This window comes from Callorhinus ursinus, unplaced genomic scaffold (assembly GCF_003265705.2).
Source record: "Callorhinus ursinus isolate GAN/ISIS: 27379988/994484 unplaced genomic scaffold, GSC_fseal_2.0 scaffold74, whole genome shotgun sequence".
NCBI lineage: Eukaryota > Metazoa > Chordata > Mammalia > Carnivora > Otariidae > Callorhinus > Callorhinus ursinus.
In genome coordinates this window covers 2,697,632-2,721,256 of record NW_027397136.1, presented here as the reverse complement: position 1 = coordinate 2,721,256, position 23,625 = coordinate 2,697,632, and the positions used below count along the sequence as shown (strand labels likewise).

At 35.5% G+C, this 23,625-nt stretch overlaps 1 protein-coding gene across 12 annotated transcripts in view; it reads left to right on the top strand.

The window, feature by feature from the left end:
• The window catches only part of ERC1 (ELKS/RAB6-interacting/CAST family member 1), a 582,903-nt gene that overhangs the window by 202,889 nt on the left and 356,389 nt on the right, over positions 1-23,625 (top strand). For all 12 annotated transcript variants that reach the window (XR_012376469.1, XR_012376467.1, XR_012376468.1 and 9 more), the window contains one exon: positions 3,473-3,666. Coding sequence is in view for 9 of the 12 variants with exons in the window: in XM_073886912.1 (XP_073743013.1) it covers positions 3,473-3,666 (194 nt within the window). In the remaining 3 variants the exon portion in view is untranslated. The remainder of the gene's footprint in view (positions 1-3,472; positions 3,667-23,625) is intronic.

Sequence of the window (23,625 nt, the reverse complement as noted above, 5' to 3'; positions counted from 1 at the left end):
TCTCAAACTATTCCAAAAAACAGACAAGGAAGGAAAACTTCCAAATTCATTCTGTGAGGCCAGCATTACCCTGATACCAAAACCAGATTAAGACTCCACTACAAGCCAGTATCCCTGATGAACATGGATGCAGAAATTCTTAATAAAATACTAGCAAACCAAACACAACAATACATTTAAAAGAAGTCATTCACCACAGTCAAGTAGCATTTATTCCTGGTTTGCAGGGGTGGTTGTATATTCACAAATCAATCAATGTGATACACCACAATAATAAAAGAACCATATGATCATTTCAATAGATGGATTTTTTTGCCTTTATTATTTGGCATTTGACAAAGTATAACATCCATTCATGGTAAAAACCCTCAACAAAGTAGGTCTAGAGGGAACATACGTCAACATAATAAAGACATATACAAAAAACCCACAGCTAATATCATCCTCAGTGCCTCTATGTTCAGGAACAAGATAGGGATGTCTACTCTCACTACAGTTACTTAACATAGTACTGGAGGACCTAGCCACAGCAATCAGACAACAAAAAGAAATAAAAGGCATCCAAATTGGTAAGGAAGAAGTCAAACTTTGACTATTTGCAGATCACGTGATAGTTTATATAGAAAACCTTTGAAAGACTCCACGAAAAAACTGCTAGAACTGATCAGTGAATTCAGTAAAGTCACAAGTATACAAAATAACGTTGAGAAAGCTGTTGTATTTCTCTACACCAATAATGAAGCAACAGAAAGAGAATTAAGGAATCAATCCCATTTACAGTTGTAACAGTTAAGATCCCTAAGAATGAACCTAACCAAAGAGGTGAAAGACTGTACTCTTGAGAACTATAAAACACTGATGAAAGAAATTGTAGATGACACAAAGAAATGGAAAGACATTCCATGCTTATGGATAGGAAGAACAAATATTGTTAGAATGTCTATATTACCCAAAGCAATCTACACATTTAATGTAATGCCCATCAAAATACCACCAGCAGGGTTGCCTGGGTGGCTCAGTTGGTTAAGCATCCGCCTTCAGCTCAGGTCCTGGTATTGAGCCCTACATAGGGCTCTCTGCTCAGCAGGGAGCCTGCTTCTCCCTCTCCCTCTGCCCCCCCCCCTTTGTGCATGCTCTCTCTCTCTCTCTCAAGTAAAGAAATAAAATATTAAAAAAAAAATACCACTAGCATTTTTAGAGTTAGAGTTAGAACAAATAGTCCTAAAATTTGTATGGAACTACGGAAGACCCTGAATAGCCAAAGCAGTCTTGAAAAAGAAAAGCAAAACTGGAGGCATCACAATTCTGGACTTCAAGTTATATTAAAAAGCTGTAGTGATCCAGACAGTACGGTACTAACACAAAAATAGAACAGAGTGGAAATGGAACAGAAACACTTCTAGCTTAGGAATTTATGCCCTGTAGGTGAATTTCCATATTTTATGTCTTCTGCGTGAGACAATGACCTCAGAATTATTAAGGAAAGCATTGAAATTCAACTTCTGAATTACGAGAACTGTAAAAAGTGCTGAATTCTTTTTTTTCCCTCTGGGAAGAGACATCTCTTTCTGGAGAATTTTTTTTATCACAAGTTTTTAAAAATTCTATTTTTGATCTTTTACTTTCTTTCTCTTGCTTATTCTTTTCTTATACCATTTCCTTCTACCTTTTTTTCTCCTTTTCTTACTGACTTTTCTCCCTTTAGGATCCTGAAATAGTATTAAGCCACCCATTCTGACCAGTAAGTGATGTGACAGAGTAGTGCCATAAAGCCCTGGTTGATGTTTTTTCTGTATTTTTTATGAGTGGTTTTTTACTACTCTGTAGAAAAAGAATGCACTTGACCTTCTCTCTCCCTTCCTCAAGTAGGAACTCTAGACTTAAAAAATAACTCCTTTCTAAAGTATATTGGGATGAATACAAAGTGGAAAAGTTTCTATAAGATCAAAATTTCCCTCCAGGCATTGGGAAGTGTTTGCATTTCTGCTGCTTTTGCCTTGTTTTATTCTTAATGAGTTAATTCATTCAGGGCTGCCTCTCTTTCTTCTTGATTTTACTTTGTTGTGGCTTTTAACCACACCAGTTTAGATTAGAATTTTGCTAACACATTAAAATACATGGCTGCCAGGGGAATCTTTTTTAAAGGCCACTGTTAGTAACTGGATTTTCCTAACTGATTAAACCTGAAACAAAAGATGTTGGTAAAGGTCTTGATCTTAGAAGTACAGCTTTTGCTTTGACAAAGTATTTAGCCCAATTTATAGGAACATTTCTCTTTTACTCAAGGTATTTTGCATCAGAACTTTCCGAAGTATTTCCTAATAATATATATTTACCCCTTTAATATTTTTTCAAACCTTTTTAAAGAACTAATTATGTTTTATTGTCTATTAAATAAGGGAAAATAAGACATCTTCACCTCTACCTTCTCTTTAAATACATTATACATGCATGGCTTTAGAGTTTCGGGAGAAAAATTAAAGACTTGATAATTAGTTTTTAATTATTGAAGTTGCTTTGCATTCCAAAATGCACTGAAGGTACTAGTTATATTTGCAACAGGAATCTGAAAATTTTTTCTTGGTTCTACATGGGACTGTTGATTTCCGACTTTGCTTGTTCCATGTTATCTTGTAAAATCCTGAATCCTATCTTAGGAAGATACCTGTGTGTGGATAGCCATTTTCTTAACCTAACTTCATTTTTTTTTTAAAGATTTATTTATTAGAGAGAGATTGAGAGAGTGTGGGGGGAGGGGCAGAGGGAGAGGGAGAGGGAGAGAATCTTAAGCAGACTCCATGCTGAGCACGGAGCCAAATGTGAGGCTCCATCTCATGATCCTGGGATCATGACCTGAGCTGAAACCAAGGATCAGACGCTTAACCAACTGAGCCACCCAGGTGCCCTGTAACCTAACTTCAGTTTTATGGCATCACATTAGTAGTATCTATATGATTGTGTATGCTCCAGGCCATGTGATTCATACATGCTCGGTAAAGCAGTATATAGGAAAAGAGAAGGGAAGTAAGGGTCAAGTGGGAATTAGATCTCAGCATTGGCATTGGTTATAGTAACATCAGCAGTGAATCTCTAGTGATGCCTTTTTGAGAGATTGGAGAGATTATCTTGGAGAGATCAATAGTCGATCAATAGTAGTCTAATGGCTTGTTTGTATGTCTCACACTCAGAAAAACATGTCTTGTCATATGATTTTTGGCCTAATATTCAGATATGTACTGTAGTACATCTAAACACAAATCCATTTGAAATCCATGATAATTATTTCTCAATTTATTACTACTGTTTTGTCTTTGTAATATTTAAGCAGAGAAAAGCTTCATAAATTGAAGACCCGCTATTAGATATTTGATAATGCTCTATTTAAATTGAAATATAGATGGTCCTTTGGGACATGGTTTGCGCACTGCCACTATATATATGTCTGATAGAATTTGAACACTTTGCTTTGTAGGCACATGAGGCAACATTGGAAGCCAGAGCCAGTCCAGAGATGAGTGACCGAATACAGCAATTGGAGAGAGAGATTGCTAGGTTCAAAGATGAATCCAGCAAGGCCCAGGCAGAAGTTGACCGCCTCTTGGAAATATTGAAGGAAGTGGAAAATGAGAAGAATGACAAAGATAAGAAGATCGCAGAGTTGGAAAGGTAAGGATAGGAAAGCTGAATGGTGGACTTAACTGTGTTAGAAAGGTTTAGAAAGTATGGTTTTAAAACTGTATACTTTGGGGGGCATACTTGTTCAGTATATCTGCCTCTCGGAATTTAGGTTCTTGAGTGTTTGTATTATTTTTTTTAATCTACTTTTTATTCTGAGTCATTGTAAATTCATTGCTGCAACATCTGAAAGGCAACATCAAATGGGGATATATTAGGAAGCTGTGGACACCGGCATCATTGATTGGAAAGTGAGAAAGTATTCATCAATGAAGAAATTAAACTTTTCACTAGCTAATCATGAGGGTACACATAGCTACTTGCTTTTTAATTACTTTATTATCTACAGAGCAAATGAACCTCAAGTTCAAGGAGGTAATATTTTTTCATTGGCTTAGACCTTTTTTTGTTGAGCCCGATGCTCCTTTCGGCTTTGAATTTTTAGACTTTACGCAATTTGTATTGTGGAGAAGAAGGCTGTTACATCAGTGCATAGGTCAGATTTAGAAGAAGCAACATTTTGAGGATAATTTAAGAGGCTTGGATATGATTTTTATGGGTCTTTGACTTTGAATTCTTCAAAATGAGCTGTGTTTACAGGTCTAGCCTGACAGCTCTCTTGGAGTTTTCTTTTTTTTTTTTTGTAATTAGAGTGTTTTATACTAAAGATTAAGTATATGTCTTTCGACCTCTTCTTTTACAGCATGTATTTAACATAAATTTACAAGTACTTTGAAGTAATTCTTCTAGTAGAACTTCATTCATCACTCATATTCTTCTAAATAGAAACAACAGTGACAGAATGAAGTCATTAACCTATGTGGCTCCTTGGAGCTGATTCTTAGGAATATTTTATTTTCATGTTCTTCAAGATTGGGAAATATGAGATGACTTTCGTAAGTTGTTTATTAAGTTTAAAATTTTTGGGAGACTGGGAGACTTGAGATTCCCCCCGGAATTGATTTTTTTCCTGTTCTGTACCCATAGAATTTTGATTTTCAAGAAACTAAAACAATAAAGTCTAACCCTCACAGTTTTTCTTCACTATACTGATTGCATACTCATGAGATTCTTCTTACTTTGATATTAACTCTATTCATATTTTCTGGTTCTGGATAAGACGAATGGATAGAATTTTTTAGATTAGAATTAAAAATTACCGGTCTCCAGATGAGATTATTGTATTTTTATATGCCCCTTTTCATGTTTGCATTACAGTTTGTCCCCCAGCACACACACACACTTACATACTCACATGAACACATGCCTCTCTGCTTTTGTGTTGGCCTGAAATCAGCAGTGCTGCATAGGTTTTAAAATATAATACTTTTGATGGATTAGTGACTTCCCACCAAATATTTTAATATTTCAGAAGAAAAATTCCTGATCAAGTTTCATTTTTCGGTTTGTTTTCTTGTATTAGAAATCTACATTGAAATTATTGCTTGTTATTCCAGGCTGCTTGCTTGAAAAACTTTTTGATTCATTTTTGGACCTAATACTGATTTTTGGAGTTGGGTGTGACTTGGAAGATAGTAAGAAATAGGATTAAATCTATATTTGATACCCAAAGCACAACAAATTGCTTTCATTAACCTCTGTATTTCTCACATTTTGAGAAAGTTGTAAATTATCTACTCTTTCCACAGAATATAACTTAAAAGGTTGGAAAGCACCACACAGTTTTAGCCTCTAGCCAGGTACCATTGTTAATTTTGTTTTAGGATTTGACACAAAGTTTCTTGGCTATCAAAAAAAAGAAAGTTTTTAAAACTCAGTTTTTGCTACTGGCTTTATAATTTGTTGCCCAGCTATATAGTTTAAGATATGAATGATAGTCAGAGACAGTTAGGATTATATTATGCCTTTTGTTCCCATATTTAGTACTGAGGTGCATGTGTGTGGCTGCTGTGTTTCTTACTAACCATTTGCTTCTTGTGTTGCCATTCCACTATTTCCTATGTGTGGGTGTCTGTCTCCCCATAATTTATCATTTGAATTTCTTCACTTTTCTTTTGATTTGTCTTATGGTCCTAATCCATTGGGGTTTTGGTCTCTGTGTGTCTCTGTGTGTGTCCCCTCTTGGCCATGCTGTTTCTCAGAAAGCCAGTCTCCCGCAGTTTGTACCTTCCACACCAGGTTTCTGTCCCTGCACCGTCAGGGGGGTTTGTTTGGGCCTTCCTGGGAAAGTGAGTGTTATGTAAGGCTACAGTTCTGTACTAGACTGAATTGCTCCTGCCGCTCCTGCTACTGCTGAGGCTTGCTGGGAATTTTGCTTGATCAGAATTAAAGAACAGCCGGTATGTGTCAAGTTGAACTGTACCTCTTGGGTACTTTGTTTTGTGGAAAAAGTATGTGTTCTGTCTGGTACGATTCTGATATTGTTGCTTATGATTGTCTTCGTCTTTGTTTCTAGCCAATCTTGTATGTGGTTGTTCTAATGCTGGAATGCCCTTTAAGTAGTGTCCCCTTACTAGTGTGACGGTAGTGCCACACTGTAACTCAGGATGTAGAATTCATTTCCAAGGGTGTTCAGCAGCCTTCTAAATGCAAAAAGTAGACTGTTATGATCATCGAACTAGAGAAAATTCTTAGTAACCTTTGCATATTTCCTAGTGCTTCTTATATAAGGATCTCCAATGTTAAAAGGTTTAGATTAAAGAATTCATAAAGAATTCCCAGTCCTGTTCTTTGTGATCTAGATAAAAATGAATAGTCCCTTACATTGCCCTTGTAGAACAATAGTAGCTCCTGTTAGAAGATGATTCAGTGTTGTAGCACTGACTTACTGCATTTTTTTTTTTTAAAGATTTTATTTATTTATTTGACACAGAGAGAGAGATAGCGAGAGCAGGAACACAAGCAGGGGGAGTGGGAGAGGGAGAAGCAGGCTTACTATGGAGCAGGGAGCCCGATGCGGGGCTCGATCCCAGGACCCCTGGGATCATGACCTGAGCCAAAGGCAGACGCTTAACAACTGAGCCACCTAGGCACCCTGACTTACTATAGTTTTTATTTTTTAAAGATTTTATTTATTTATTTGAGAGAGAGAATGAGATAGAGCATGAGAGGGGGTAGGGTCAGAGGGAGAAGCAGACTCCCTGCTGAGCAGGGAGCCCAATGCGGGACTCATCCCAGGAGGCTGGGATCATGACCTGAGCCGAAGGCAGTCGCTTAACCAACTGAGCCACCCAGGCGCCCACTTACTGCAGTTTTTAAAAGGATTATGTAAGCCCACCATAGGTCTGCACATACAAAATATTTTCCCAATTAAATGTAAGAAGTATTACTTCTAAATTCATATTTTATACTGTGGTGTATGTAAGTTGGGAGTGCAACCAGAGAGGCAGAAGTAGTAGGAGAGATATATATATATAATGTCTGGAAATTTATTACAAGGAGTTGTCTTGCATGATTGTGAGGGACTGGCAAAGGAAGTCTGAAATCTGGATGGCTAGCTGACGGGAAGAGAAGATCACCAGCAGGATAGAAATCCCATGGGCACAAGCAAAAATTCTGCCAAGTCCATAGGCAGAATTTTTTTTTCTCACCTGTTTTTAGACGCCTTCCAAAGGATTCAGTTATGCCTACTCTGATTATCTGGGATAATCTCCTTTACTTAAATGGATTAGAGGATTTAATTATACCTGCAAAATACCTTCATAGCAACATCTAAATTAGTGTTTAGTTAAGTATCTGAGTGCTTTACCCTAGCCAAGTTGACATTTTAAAAAGTTATCATCAGGTGATTTTGGATAGTCTTAACAAATCAATTTAAAGAAGAACAAAAACAAAAATAAAAAAACCCTAGAGCTTTACCTGTCCTTATATAAGTAGATCAATTTAGATTAGCCTCAGGAACCCTGAATGTAGTTATGAATTTCTCTTCTAAAGTGATCATATTAGAGTTTCTTTTTAGATTTATAATAGAGAGGCTTATCTTTGGATAATGTTTAAAATATTGAAAGAAGAGTAGTGTAGGCTGATAGAATTCTGATTTAATATCTTTTCACACTTCTGCAATAATTGTTTAAAATTTTTTTAATTAAAGAAATTGTTTTTATTGAAGTATAATTGGCATATGACATTATATTAATTTCAGGCATACAGTGTAATGATTCAGTATTTGTGTAGATTGCAAAATAATCACCACAATAACTGCAGTTAACATCTGTTATGGTACACAGTTACAGAAAGTTTTTTTTCATATGATGAGAACTTTTAAGATCTGTTTTCTTAGCAACTTTCAAATACACCCTACAGTATTGTTAACTGTAGTCACCATGCTGTACGTTAGATCCCCAGGAAGTTTATATCTTTTGACAACCTCTAACCATTTCGCCGCCCCCCCACCCCCCAACCCATACCTCTGGCAACCACTTAGCTGTTCTCTCTACCTGTGAGTTCATTTTGGGGTTTTTTTGTTATACATATTTTAATTGAAGTAGAGTTGACATACAATATTATATTAGTTTCAGGTAGACAACATAATGACTTGACATTTATATACATTATGAAATGCTCACCACGGTTAAGTGTAGTGACCATCTGTCACCAAAGTTATTATATTACTGACTGTATTCCCTGTGCTATATTTTCATCCCCATAACTTAAATTCTTTTATGCTGGAAGTTTGTACCTTTTTTTTCCCTTTCACCTATTTCACCCATTCTACCTTCCCCCTCCCTTTTGACAACGACCAGTTAGTTTTCTGGATTTATGAGTCTATTTCTGTTTTTGTTTTTTTTTGTTTTTGGTATTTGTTTTGTTTTTTATTGTAGCATTTTTCTTTTTCTGTTTGACTTATTTCACTTGGCATAATACCATCTAGGTCCATCCATTTGTGCCAGATGGCAAGATTTTATTTTTTTATGAATGAGTGATATTCCATTATAAATATATATACCACATCTTCTTTATCCATGTGTCAATGGGCAGTTAGCTTGCTTCCATATCTTGGTTCTGGTAAGTAATGCTGCAGTAAACATAGGGGTACATACATCTTCTGATTTTGTGTTTTTGTTTTCTTTGGGTGAATATCCAGAAGTGGATTACTGGGTCTCATAGTATTTTAATTTTTTAAGGAACCTCCATATTGTTTTCCACAGTGACTGCACTGGTTTGCATTCCCAACAACAGTGCACCAGGGTTCTCTTTTCTCCACATCTTCTCCACACTAGTTATTTCTTATCTTTTTTGGTATTAGCCATTCTGGCTGATGTGAGGTGATATCTCACTGTGGTTTTGATTTGCATTTCCCTGATGATTCATGGTACTGAGCATCTTTTGTCAGTTGGCCATCTTTATGTCTTCTTTGGAAACATGTCTATTCCATCTTCTGCCCATTTTTTAAATTAGTTTTTTTGTTGTTGTTGAATTGTTTGAATTCTTTATATATTCTAGATATTAGCCCCTTATCAGATATATCTTTTGCATGTATCTTCTCTCATTCAGTAGGTTGCCTTTTCATTTTGTTGGTGGTTTCCTTTGCTATGCAAAAGCTCTTTGATTCGATATAGTTCCAATAGTTTATTTTTGCTTTTGTTACCCTTTTCAGAGGAGACAGATCCAAAAAAACTATTGCTAAAACTGATATCTAAGTATTTACTACTTATGGTTTCTTTTAGGAGTTTTATGGTTTTAGGTCTTACCATTTAGGTTTTTTATCTGTTTTGAGGTTCTTGTTTTGTTTTTGTTTTTTTTTAATACAGTGATAGAAAGTAGTCTGGTTTGATTCTTTTGTATGTAGCTCTTTAGTGTTCCTGACACCATTTACTGAAGAGAATGTCTTTTGCCCATTGTATATTCTTGCCTCCTTTGTTGTAGATTAATTGACTGTGTAAGTGTGGGTTTATTTCATGGCTCTTTATCCTCTTTCATTGATCTGTGTGTCTGTTCTTGTTCCAGTGCCGTACTGTTTTGATTACTATAGCTTTGTAGTATAGTTTAAAATCTGGGCTTGTGATACCTCCAGCTTTGTTGTTTTTTCTCAAGATTGCTTTTGCTATTGAGGGTCTTTTGTGTTTTCATACAAATTTTAGAATTATTCTAGTTCTGTGCAAAATACATTGGTATTTTGATAGGGATCACATTGAATATAGATTGCTTTGGATAGCATGGACATTTTAACAATATTAATTCTTCCAGCCCATGAGCATAATAATATCTTTTCATTTGTTTGTGTCATCTTCAGTTTGGGAGTATCCTTGAACTCATTTTAGGAGTATTTCTGAAATTGCATTTCCTGTTATGTGATATAGTACATTTTCTTAAAGTTTAAACTATTTTGAAACAAGATTTTCTGTAATTTGCCACCCAAAACATTCAGACGGTTACAGTTTACAAACTTACTTCCCCCTTTTTTGTTTCCTTTTTAAAGTGTTTCTATAGTAGAAGCAACCATTTTGAAAAGATTTAAAATTTTGAGAAGTTAAACAAGGATTGAAGGTGCTAGAACAGAAGCAGCTTAGAGGCCTTAACCAAGGTTGGGCTATCTTTGTCTACCTGATACTTTATGAATCAAAAATTAACTTCCTCCTGTTTTAATTACTGCCTTAAATCAGGAGTGATTCCCTTGTCATTACAACTTTGGTTCTTTTAAATAAAGCAGTAATTTGAGGATACCAGTTAAAGCAGTTACACAGATTGTGCTGTGCTGATATTTTCAGATACGTCCACACAGGTGTCAGTGCTTCTTTACCTTTGTTTCAGTCCTCTCTTTGTCTCTTCTCTTACTTCATCCCCAGCCAAATGCCTGGAACAAATCTTGTCCCTTTACTTTTTGAAAGGGCCTTCATTATACAGGAGATTTTTGCCCTCAATCAGGCAACTATTTTAAAGAGGGATATATTTGACCTTTTAATTGTAAACAAGTTTTTATTGTGGCAGAAATGGCCTTATTTCACTTTGAAGTGGGCATTATTCTTAACTCATTTGTATTCAACAATCGATTCTTTCTCTGTCCTTTAGTGGAAACATTAAAAAGCAAACTGGCACATATTTTGGGTGGAGATTTCCTGTAGGAACTCTGTAAGCCTTCCATGTCTTCCTTTTGGGGTGTTTATCAGGTAGATCTTGTTTTTCTTAGAAAGATGCCCCTAAAATTTTAATGTACTTTGTTTAATAGTTCTATTTGTTAATTTTAGCTGCCCCTTCTTGTATCATGACTTTTTTGTTTTTGGAAAGGGTTCTTATATAGAGTTTTTAAAATACAGATAAGGAGGCTGAGGCACAGAGAGATTATAATTGTCTGGTCCTCTATCACATAAGTAAGTAGGTGGTAATAGAGTTGTGTCTAACAATTCCAGAGTCTTTCCCTTCCTTTTTTTTTTCCCCCCTAACCTCCTGTGTTCAATTTTTTATTAATGAGCTTACCATCTAGAAAGGGAAGATGGAGACATCTGGATGATTCAGAGGTTGTTCACTTGAAGATCTTGCTGAGGTCAAAGGCTTTTCCCACATGCTGGAATGCTGTCTTAGAGGACAGGTACTTTGGAACTGGCGTGTGGGTTGCTTTGTCGCCAGGTACCAGTCTTTCCATGTCTGACTTCTAGCCTTTCTGTCAGTCTGGACTCAATAAAGAGGTATTTCTGGCCCCAGAAGACCAGAACTTCAACAAAGAGCAGCTGTTGTGTTTTCCTTTGTGATGGTGCTAGCACAGGCATCTTTCCATGACTTGTGTGCTAGCTGGACATTTCAGCGATAAGGTTTCAGTTTAAGGTTTGGTTGAGCTCTCCTGAGAAGTAATACTCAATATACCCAATTAATATGTGCCCCTGGATATAGGATTTTCATAGAGAAGGGACTTCTTGAACTTTGTACTCTTCAGTGTGGTCTTTTATTTAATTATTTATTTTAAAGATTTTATTTATTTATTTGACAGAGAGAGACACAGCGAGAGAGGGAACAGAAGCAGGGGGAGTGGGAGAGGGAGAAGCAGGCTTCCCGCCGAGCAGGGAGCCCAATGTGGGACTCGATCCCAGGACCCCCGGGATCATGACCTGAGCCAAAGGCAGACGCTTAACCGACTCAGCCACCTAGGCCCCTGAGTGTGGTCTTTTAATTTTTAAGACCAATATGAAATCACAGTGACTTGAAAGATTGTTTGGTTGGAACACTAGTAGGTAATTTTGGACCCTAGACTTTTAATTACAGGTCCTGGAACTCTGGCATAGAGACGTGAAATAGAGAGGGGAAGCCAAGATACTGGTACTGCTACCATTCTGAGGAAGCAAGAGAGTCGGAGACAAGTTTTGTTACTTATTCATTCACACGCACATATATACACACACATTATTAGGCCAGTCCTATGAGTACTTATAATGGAGGAAACTTAGTTTTTTCACTTTTTGATGGTTAACTTTATTTTCTTTGCTAACCATCTTTTTTAGACCTCATCTTGAACTATTAGTTCTGGGCTCTTGCATCATGACTAAACTTAAATTTTGTGGGCTAGTAAGAAAACCTAAACTGCATGTATAATATTATTTCTAAGGGAATTACATTCTGATTTATAAACAACTGGCTTTATTTAAAAAGTAGAGTATATCTAGTCATGTGATTTAGAGCCTCTTTAGTTGATTTTGTCTCCTCCCCACCGCCCCGATTTTTTTTTTTTTTAAAGCAAGAGTGTTCTCACTTTGCTCAGAATTTAGGCTCAAGGTAGTTAGCCCCTGAATTAACTGAGCTTCTAAAGTAGTAACTTAATCTCATTTTGATAAGTGAGATAAATCTGTACTTCTGTGCATCAAGATCAAGGTACCGAACTGATCTTGGACACGAATATTGAGGTTGTTTTCCTATCCTCTCAGGAGTGAGATATAATCTGGTGTGTTATTTGCATGTATGTATGCATAAGAGAAAGAATTTTTCTGGTGGTATTGGAAGAAATTAGGGAAGATAGTTGCTAGGCTTAAATCCCATGGGTCAAGGATTGGCCTTTTGTTTTTGATTTGCTTTTAAAGATTATTAGTGTCTGAAATTTTATGTAATGAAAATGGAGTTGTCTTTATTTTTCATAAATCTCCTAAAATGTTTTGGGAAATGTGAACTAGTTTACAGGATGATATTTTAAATTTGTGTTTTGATAATCTTAGTAGAATTACCTCTGTTTTTGTAAAAAAATGGACCTCAAAATTAAAAGATGAATCCTTTTTTCTTATCTGCTTTTTCTTACTCTTTTCTCTTTGACTAAAATTTTCTTTTTCTGTATTTGTTTTTGGGAATCTGACCCCTTTTAACTGTTACCTTTTTGGAAAAGAAAGCCAGCTTTACTGACTTCCCTGGGGTAGTAATTTCTCTTTTGTTTATTTGTGCTATTCTTATAGTGTCTATCATGTTCTGTTGTGTGACTCCACATTATTGAGGGCCTAATCAGTGTATATATTAATACAAAGAGACAGAGCTCCTTCCTCGTTTCACTGTCTAATCATCCCACATTTCTTCCATTTTTATCTTTCCATTACCTGTATATTCAGCCCTTTCATCAATCAAACAGATGGAGATTTTATTTTAGTCCCTTATTATACTTAATTAGTGATATTGCAAATATTTTTAATTCATTTCTTCTATATGTTTGTAATGTGTTTACAGTTGTGCCTATACTTTTCCTTCTGTAAAAGTATAAGTAAAACATATCTATAAAATATTTTTATATAATTAATATAATCCCGTGGGATTTTTTGATCTGTAGGTTAGATAGAAGTATAGATAACCTCCTACCTCTTTTGTCACAATGAAATACCAATTATAACTTTTATTTTTACATTTTAACATCTCTGAATCTAGGATACATGTGTAAATAATGGCATGGCTTAGTTTAATTAGTATTTTTTTTTATCTTAGTGATACATAAAGTAATGGTGCATCTTCTGTCCTTGGTGAATAGATATTAAAGATGCATGCAAAGAGAGTGCATAAAATTGTTTCAGAGAATGTGGAAGTGGAAGAAAGTATTTCCAAATTAACTTTATTTTCTAATGTACCCCATTTTAAATGTGTGTGTAACCAAATGAATATATTTACTATTATAATTAGATATTTGACTGTTTTACCTACTTCCTGTTTTTTATGTAGGTAGACCTAAAAAATTTTTTTTGGACCATTTTATTGGGAAAATGGGCTTTATGTTTATGATTGCTTCATATTGGTATCACAGTATATTTAGCCATCTACACAGTATAAGCTAAAAATGTAAACCTACATATTTAGTGTTCATACTTATAATTTTTTTTAAAGAAATGCCAAATTGATACTCCATTTAAGGTCTTACGATACCTTCTGTCTAAAAATTAGTATTAAGCTATATATAGCTTTGGCATAAACTAGTATACAATTCATGAGGAAAATGGTTCCTTTGAGAAGAATTTCCTTACTTTTAAATTCATGGTTATGTATCTTTGACCCATGAAGTTCAGTGTCGGAAAATGTGGTCTTCATGTAGTTTGAGTAGAAGAGAAGTGACTACTGCTGCAGGGGTTGCGTGTTCTTGCTTGAGGGAGAATGGGCTGTGTTTGGAAAAAAAAAAGGAAAGAAAGATACTAAGAGTATGATAACTGAAGATGACTGGTTCTTTATCTGATCCTGCTTGCTTCAGCTTGCTTTCTGGGGAAGCTGCTTGTTTCTTTCTTCCTCCTTGATGAATTTCACTGATTTCATTTAAAAAAAAGAAATTAAACAGCTTTGCGTAATCAATTCTGTTAGGTCATCTTGCCAAAATTTCTTGTGGGCACAGCACCTTGTAATTTACTAGTACAGTCTTTATAGGAATTTTTGTTTAGTTGTTACCTTAAGTTTTTACATAGAGGGGCAAACATTAGAATTCTGTAGAATTTTTCTATATGCAGACTTTTTTCTTCCATATTAATTTCCCAAGAACTATAGTTTGATGCCAAAGTGAAATATGACTCATGAACCATGAAATAGGTAAAAAGTTGCTCACTGTTGATAGGAGTAAGCTTAATTTTTTCCCCCACAGATTTACCTTACCTAGGTCTTATTTAAAGCCATGCAACCATAAGAAATTTCAGTTAGTGTCATTGTTGACCTAAAATTTTTCTGATTTATTGTGTCATAACCAACAAAGATAGAAAATTGGGAACAGTCATTTAGAGATTGGCCTATTTTTGCATTTGAACATTGTCTGCATTCTCTACTGTGTTAAATATGCCAAAGATGCATGGATTTATTTTATACATTCCCTTTAGGAATCTCTAAGCATCACAGAACATATAAAATATGCCCAGGGAGATGTCAACAGACCCACATTTTTATCCTGTATCTGCCACTTACACACTGTGTGATTGTGAGGAAGTCACTTTTATTCTCTGTTTTTCATTTCTCTTTATCTTATAGAGTGGGAATGATAAATTTTGTCATCCTTACCTTTCATTATTTTCACAATGACTTTTAAAAACCCTGGTTTTAAATACTGGAACATTAAAAAACATTAAAACACAAATTGAAATGGTGCTTGCATTCAAGAAATAAACCTTTTGTTTTAGATTCTGCAAGTAAAATTTAGATCCTGAAGATGATCTGGATGGCACTGGCCATTAGAAGTCTTAAGTATTTGGGGATAATACTAACTTCAGTGAAATTGATTAATTTTTAAAAAGGAAAAACTGCCTGTTGTTATAAAAAGCAATAATGAACTACTGGGGCTTCATGCTATATAGGAATACTGAGCATGGCAAATCTTTGCATCTCTAACTGCTGAGGAGTATTAGAAATGGAGTGATGTTTATAGAGCTGTATATTCTTGTTCATTATTGCTTTTAGATTGCACCATTTGAGGTAGATTTTGGTAGATTTGGAATGAGAAAAAAATGAGGTTCTAGTTAGGAAAAAGTTATTGTTTTCACATTTGGGGCCATTATTTCAAGTTCTTCCTCATCAATTAGAATTCTGTATTCCAGAGAATGTTTGAAGCTCTCGATGTTTTTCTGCTTTTGTTATGCATAACTTGGATCTAAGAAATGGAGTGTGGGGGATGGGTAAAGGACTAGTCAGTTATAAGGTGGGTATATATAAAATTAAGGTGATTTAAGTTGTGAAATCACAGCTACTTAAATGAAAAGGGGGAGGTGCTGACCTTCTTCTCTTTTCCTTTGTGTTTAATAAATGTTTTTTCCCCCTGCTTCAAGAAATGGTAAATTTTAGACAAAAATTTTCCTTGAAACTTACATTAAGGTACAATGGTGTAATCTAATATGAAAACACACTTGTTGAGAGTTGAAAATCTGAAATTACTAATTTTTAGTGCCTGTGCAAAATCTGTGTTACCCCTTTCCCTTCTCTAATCCTGTGCTTTTCTGTTTTGTCTGTGTCTATGAATAACATTGTTTCCTGAATATTGTCCTTACTAATTCTTTCTGACTTTCTCTTTCACATTTTCTTCCTGGATTTGCTGTTGTCTTCAGTCTCACCTCAAGGTCAGTATGCTTGTACTAAAACAAAGAGAAGAGCATGGTGGTGTACTAACATTATCTTGAACTCTAATGAGGAACTGAAATGATAGCCCTTACTCCAGGAGAGATATGTGTAGAAATCTAGTTATGAGTGCATAAAATGTCAGAAGTTTTAGGTTTACCAGAAGAGTGGATTCAAAGTTCTATGCTTCAAAAGATAAAGTAGTCAGAAAGCAAGAATCAGACCGAGCAGGTTTTGACTGAGAGCGAAATGAAGATGAAAGGAGTCACCAGGGGAATGAGAAGAAAAATTGTTTTAATTTAATTAAAATTTCATGAGAGACATAGAAAATGCAGCATGAACGTTGGAGGGAAATTTGCTGTAGTCTGTGGATTTTTAGAAGAATCTTGAAATTATTTTACATGTACAAACCTATACACCCTTGAAATTTTGGTTTTGTTTTGTGATTCTGCTGAATGGTACAACAAGTGATAACCAAAACAGCCAGCGCTACTTGGATTTGTAAGTGCCCGAGGCTCTATGGTAGAACCTTTACATCTTTTATTTCAGTTGATCGTCCCAGCAGTATGTAGAGAGATGTATTATTTCTACTCTTTAGGTGAATAACACAAGTTCTGAGTCCATTAAGTAATTTGTCCATCTTTATTGGGAAGAGAAACTAACAGAGCACAATTGGAAACCTAAATTTTTTTTTAAAGAGGGAGGGGGAGGGGCAGAGGGAGAGAGAGAGAGAATCCCAAGGAGGTTCCACACTCAGTGTGGAGCCCAATGTGGGTTTCAGTCTCACAACCCTGAGATTGTGACCTGAGTTGAAATCAAGAGTCGAAATCAAGAGTCACACGCCTAACTGGCTGAGCCACCCAGGCACCCCTGAAACCTGAATTTTAGAAGTTATTTCTTTTGCATGTGAGCATGGATATGTAAATGAAGGCATGAGAATTTCTGATACGGTTCCGAAAATGATACGGTTAACACCCTATGCACTTTACCTTCGCTGCTGTTTTCTAATAGTAATGGCATGATATATATTACTGTTTATGAAAGCACCTGTCTTCTTTGAGTCTCACAGTTGGTGTATGGGTTACACAGGACAGATTATCATTCTGATGAGGAACAAAGATTAGGGAACATGATTTCTCTAGGGTCAACCAACTAGTAAGTGGTGGAACTTAGATTTGAAGGTAGATCTTCATGATTTCTCTAGGGTCAACCAACTAGTAAGTGGTGGAACTTAGATTTGAAGGTAGATCTTCTCATTTCAACCTCAGGACTTTATGTATTCTCTGTACTCTATCATCAGATTTAGAGTATGAGCTATAGAGTCCCAGATGGCTTGAATTTTTTAGGTAGATTTTTCATCTGTGGTGTTTTCATCTGTAAAATTGGGGTAATTATCTGATCTAAAGGGTTGTTGTAAACACTGAATGAGTTCATATAAGTAGCACTTAGAACAGTATCTGGTACAGGGTAAACAATCAATATATAGAGCTATTATGATACTTCTTTTTGCCTTTTTCATGGAGTCCTGTTTGATCCGGCAAATGATAGCATGATGTGATATATTTCAGGTTCTTTAACATAATATACAGTTCTTATTGATTCTTACCACTGTTAATAGAAAGTGCAAAGTAGAATCCCAGTGGAAAAGCTGTGTATGTGTAGAAAATGTGAAAAGTGGACATATTTCTTCTGTAATGATATTTTAAGACTCCACTTTTCAGGTGCTATTTTTCTATTATAAGTAGAAAGATAAGGTGGTGAGGCGTTTTAGGAAAAAGGTTCTCTTTCCCATTTCTATTTCCTGGTATTTCTTCTCATTGTTTAAATTGATGACCTAAATGATATTTCTGAAAAAGGCCCCTTACTTTTACTCATTTAAGAATAAAGCAATTTGGGTGTAAAATACAGTAAAAAGCAAAATTAGCCCTTCTTTCATACTTACACCGATCTAATTTATGAAGAGGCGTCTTCAGTCAGATTTACACTGTCCTCTTCCTTCTCTCTCAGCAGATGACCTCCCCTCCTTTGCCTGGTAAGTAGAGCTTTAGGGTACCCACAGTCCTGGGTTTAGGTTTTCACTCACGTTAACCTTCCTTTTGTTTCGGTGGAACTCATGTTCCAACTCTTTTCCGAGGCCACATTTTCCTATTCTCTTTTCTTTGGTGTTGGTTGTGATCTCTCCTCTTTCATTCATGATTTTGTTGATTTGGGTCCTTTTTCTTTTCTTTTTGATAAGTCTGGCCAGGGGTTTATCAATCTTATTAATTCTTTCAAAGAACCAGCTCCTAGTTTCGTTGATCTGTTCTACTATTCTTTTGGTTTCTATTTCATTGATTTCTGCTCTGATCTTTATTATTTCTCTTCTCCTGCTGGTTTAGGCTTTCTTTGCTGTTCTTTCTCTAGCTCCTTTAGGTGTAGGGTTAGGTTGTGTATTTGAGACCTTTCTTGTTTCTTGAGAAAGGTTTGTATTGCTATATACTTTCCTCTCAGGACCGCCTTTGCTGCATCCCAGAGATTTTGAACAGTTGTGTTTTCATTTTCATTTGTTTCCATGAATTTTTTTTAATTCTTCTTTAATTTCCTGGTTGACCCATTCATTCTTTAGTAGGATGGTCTTTAGCCTCCATGTACTTGAGTTCTTTTCAACTGTCCTCTTGTGATTGAGTTCTCGTTTCAAAGCATTGTGGTCCAAAAATATGCAGGGAATGATCCCAATCTTTTGGTACCGGTTGAGACCTGATTTGTGACCCAGGATGTGATCTATTCTGGAGAATGTTCCATGGGCACTAGAGAAGAATGTGTATTCCGTTGCTTTGGGATGGAATGTTCTGAATAATCTGTGAAGTCCATCTGGTCCAGTGTGTCATTTGAAGCCTTTATTTCCTTGTTGATCTTTTGCTTAGATCTGTCCATTTCAGTGAGGGGGGTGTTAAAGTCCCCTACTATTATTGTATTATTATTGATGTGTTTCTTTGATTTTGTTATTAATTGCCTTATATAATTGGCTGCTCCCATGTTCAGGGCATAGATATTTACAATTGTTAGATCTTCTTGTTGGATAGACCCTTTAAGTATGATGTAGTGTCCTTCCTCATCTCTTATTTTAGTCTTTGATTTAAAATCTAATTTGTCTGATATAAGGATTGGCACCCTAGCTTTCTTTTTACGTCCATTAGCACGGTAAGTGGTTTCTACCCCCTCACTTTAAATCTGGAGTTGCCTTTGGGTCTAAAATGAGTCTCTTGCAGATAGCATATCGATGGGTCTTGTTTTTTTATACAATCTGATACTCTGTCTTTTGATTGGGGCATTTAGCCCATTTACATTCAGGGTAACTATTGAAAGATATGAATTTAGTGCCATTGTATTGCCTGTAAGGTGACTGTTACTGTATATTGTCTGTGTTCCTTTCTGGTCTATGTTACTTTTAGGCTCTCCCTTTGTTTAGAGGACCCCTTTCAATATTTCTTGTAGGGCTGGTTTGGTGTTTGGAAATTCTTTTAGTTTTTGCTTGTCCTGGAAGCTTTTTATCTCTCCTTCTATTTTCAATGACAGCCTAGCTGGATATAGTATTCTTGGCTGCATATTTTTCTCATTTAGTGCCCTGAATATATCATGCCAGCCCTTTCTGGCCTGCCAGGTCTCTGTGGATAGGTCTGCCAATCTAATGTTTCTACTGTTGTAGGTTACAGACCTCTTGTCCTGAGCTGCTTTCAGGATTTTCTCTTTGTCTCTGAGACTTGTGGAGCCTTGTGTTTGGAGAACTTTGATCTCTAACTTAAACATCAAGTGGACATATTTTTCGGGGAGGTTTTACTACTTTTGTCTTTTGTAAGACAGGTTTTGATCTAAATATCTCTAAACAAAACCCTGCCCCAGGAGAATTTGTCTTTGGAAGTCATTGTTGTATGCATAATTCTCGGAGTTACAAGTTATGTTAATTATAATATTGTTAGCTGGTTCATTTTAGTAGTTTTTACTCTAGCAGTAAATGCCATTAAACTATACTTACTTCTAAATAAGTTTATTTTCCAAGGAATACAAAATAAAACAAGTTTTGTTTTTCCAGTGGCAAAAATCATTTTGGTTGTGGTGTGTAAAAAAAGTCATTCTTTGTTTCAGGTTGGACTTTAGTGCAGTATTTTTTCTATACAGAAGCATTTCACCATTTTAATTATGGTTTGCTAAGTCCAGTTGAGTGGACCATCCAGAGAGTATTGATGGTTTAAGATTGGATTGGATATTTGGATAACTTCATTATGGGACCTTGGGCAAGATACTTAACTCTTAAATGTTTGTTTTAACCACCTGTTTTGTGTTAATAGTGACACTTAAGTGTAATATTTGTTTTTTAAGCATTTCTGGTTTGGACAGATTTGTTTTCTCTCTTCCTCTCTTGTTCTCTCCTGCTTTCCTCTGTCCCTGTTTCCGTTTAGTACAAAGCAGAGAGATTTTTATTTAGAGTGATGATGACTGAAGATTCATTCTCTATCCTTAAACATATATACATGTCTTTAGTTACTATTCAATGACATTATCCCCACAGAAGGAATGCAAAGAAATGATTCCTTGAATAGATGAAAATATATGATTTGATTCAGAATCATTGTTACTTTTTATTTAGCAGCATTGGCTAAAAACAAGACATTTACTAGGTGAAGCCTATAAATGTCATCTCTTTTACTCTCTGGTCTACACAATTTGAGCTCAATATTATTATTACCCCTATTTTGTTTAGCATGCCTGTTGCAGACTTGTCTTCAAAGCAAATCTTTGGGATACTTTCTGTCAACTGCATTTAGACCAGAGTCTCCCTATATTGTTATGTAATAAAAGTTAAATACTTTATGTCTTGCTCACATTCATTCCTGTTGTTGCAGTCTCTTTAATTTGATGAAAGAGTTGTAGAACAACAAAGAGTTCTACATTGATTTCTAAAATCTAACTTAGTCAACGAGCCATTTCTCTGATTGCACATCTTAGAGGTTTTTTTTTCATTATTGTCTGATATGAGGCACTAAAACCTCATAAGATAACATTTACAAAAAGAGGTATAACTATATTTTGAAGTCTTCATTCTTTTCTTTTTTGTCTTTAGCTGAAGTGTTCAGGATTTTATAGGCCCAAGAGCATTTCTGACCTTGTGTGATCTATTTACAAGGAGTTTGATTCACAGACAAGAATTTATAATCTAGGAGAATTATCTGTTTTTAATTGCATTTTTTGCTTCTACTTGTCATTCTTTTGCCTTTCTTAAATAGCATTATTGTTCAAGAGTGTTCTTCCTTATTTTCTTTCCTTTCAAGCAATACTGTTGCCTAGTCTTTTTGTAATGGGTCACGCGAGCACAGTGTAGGCACACCTCCATTACCTAAGTTCTCCTGAAATATAGTGTTATTATTTTGAAGGATTCATTGGTAGAAAAAAATGTATGAATACATACTTGTACTGATCTACCTGTCTACTGAAAAGTATTGAGTTTTGTGCCATCACGCATTGAGAAGTGGTAAATGTAGTTTTTCTTAGTAGCAGCTGTAGACAATTACCTGGCATTCTGTACATGAGCTAAAGATGGCAAATTCTGTAGAAAAGGGAGGAAAGGCTAAATTTAGTTAAAATTTGAATTTGTATATGGTTGCCAGATTTAGCAAATACACATATGAGATATCAGTTAAATTTGTATTTCAGATAAACAGTGACTACATTTTTAGTATTAGTGTGTTGTACATACTGGGACATACTTAAACTAAAACATTGTCACATATCTGAAATACAAATTTGAATGGACTTCCAATATTTTAACTGACAAACCTCATCCGTCCCAATCTCTCTTTATCTCACTTCAGATCATAACAATGATATGAAGTGGATGGTATTTTCCTGTTTTACAGGTGAGAAAGTTGAGATTCAGAGGATTCAGTTGACTCACTCAGGGTCATTGCTACGATGTGGCAGTCTTTAGTACAAATTCAGTTTCTCTGATTTCATGTTTACCGCATATCTTAACTTTCTTCTGTTTCTTGTTTTGTATGTCCTTGTGAGGTCCAGACACAATATGTAGATTATAATACATTTTTAAATGTATGTTTTTACCTCCTCAGAGTATGGGGGTCAGAAGTTGGATTAATTGTGTTATCCTTTGGTGAGAATTGCCACTTTTTTTTTTTTTTTTAACTATTTCTAGCCTGCTGTATGAGATATTCCTTCAGTAGTGATGGCATTATTTCCAGGTGTTGCCCTGGTGATTCATACAACAGTTACAGCCTTGCTCAAGAAAAACTCCACAACAACTTATATTTTAGATAGTGGGATTTATTTGGTAAGGTAATTTAGAACTGTGCTTCTCAAATTTTGATGGCATACAAATTGTATTGGAGTTTGTTAAAATGTCATTCTGATGTGGGTTTGGTTAGGGCCTGGGCTTTTTTACCTTTCTAACAGCTCTTAGGCAGTGCCAGTGGTGCTGATCTGCAGAGCATGCTTTGACTGGCAAGGCTTCAGAGCACTGGCTGAGAATGAACAGTTTTGGAATTGATCTTTATCCTTTTTAAAAAATGTTCACATTTAGCATTATCCCTGTTGATTTCTCTATATCAGCTCATATTTGAACTTATAAAAATCCATTTTCCATTGATTTCAAGATAGCAGTGCCACCCTTTGCCTCTGTTAAACACCGTCTGGGGTGTCATATTGGCATGGGTACAGAGACAAGTGATACTCTTCAGGATACTAGAGCAAAGGAATTGTTTTCATTGGCACCTGTTACCTTGTTACTTATATGTATAAAAACATGTTGAGCAGTATAATGGAGTAACAGAGAATTGAGAGTGGAGCAAGGGGAAAGGAGTGGGTCACAAAACTTCAAGATAGTTGGCTTGCTTGGGTAGTACGGGTTACAATTTTGCAAAAGCCTTCCTTCCAGCCTCCAGTTTCTATTATCTATATGACTTCAGGGTCTCAGAATTTGAGATTGTAGACTGGGAGATAAAGATGAGGAAATCAGGGGTCTTAATGGGCAGCTGTAAGGTGATTTGGTTTATTTGCATACATGTTGATATTATATTCTCTTTTAAAAAAAATTAAGCTGTGGTATTTCTCCATTGTTGGTGTTTGGTTGTTTATGTTGGTCTTTGTCAGTGAAGATGATACAAGTCTAATGAAATGGAAGAACTTGACCTTTGTCATAGACAGGAAGACATGTATCTGTTTAAACTTTCTTTACTTGTTTTTCTTAAGGTAGGATTATTTTGTTTTTGTTGTGCTTGGGATATTTGCACCCGCTGGCCACAAAAGACATTGTTAAGATGCTGTAGCTAGCTATTTGGTCTAGGTATTGAGCATTTCAGTGTTAGTTATGGGTTTCTAAATTAAAAATCACTTAAGTTTGTTAAACTTTCCTATTTTGAAAGTGGTAGCAAAAATTGATTCCCTTCATATATGATCTTTTAATTGAGATGTATAAAGGAGAGTTCTTTGCAGATGACTTTCTAAGAGAGCTAAAAGCAAGGAATAAATGGGTTT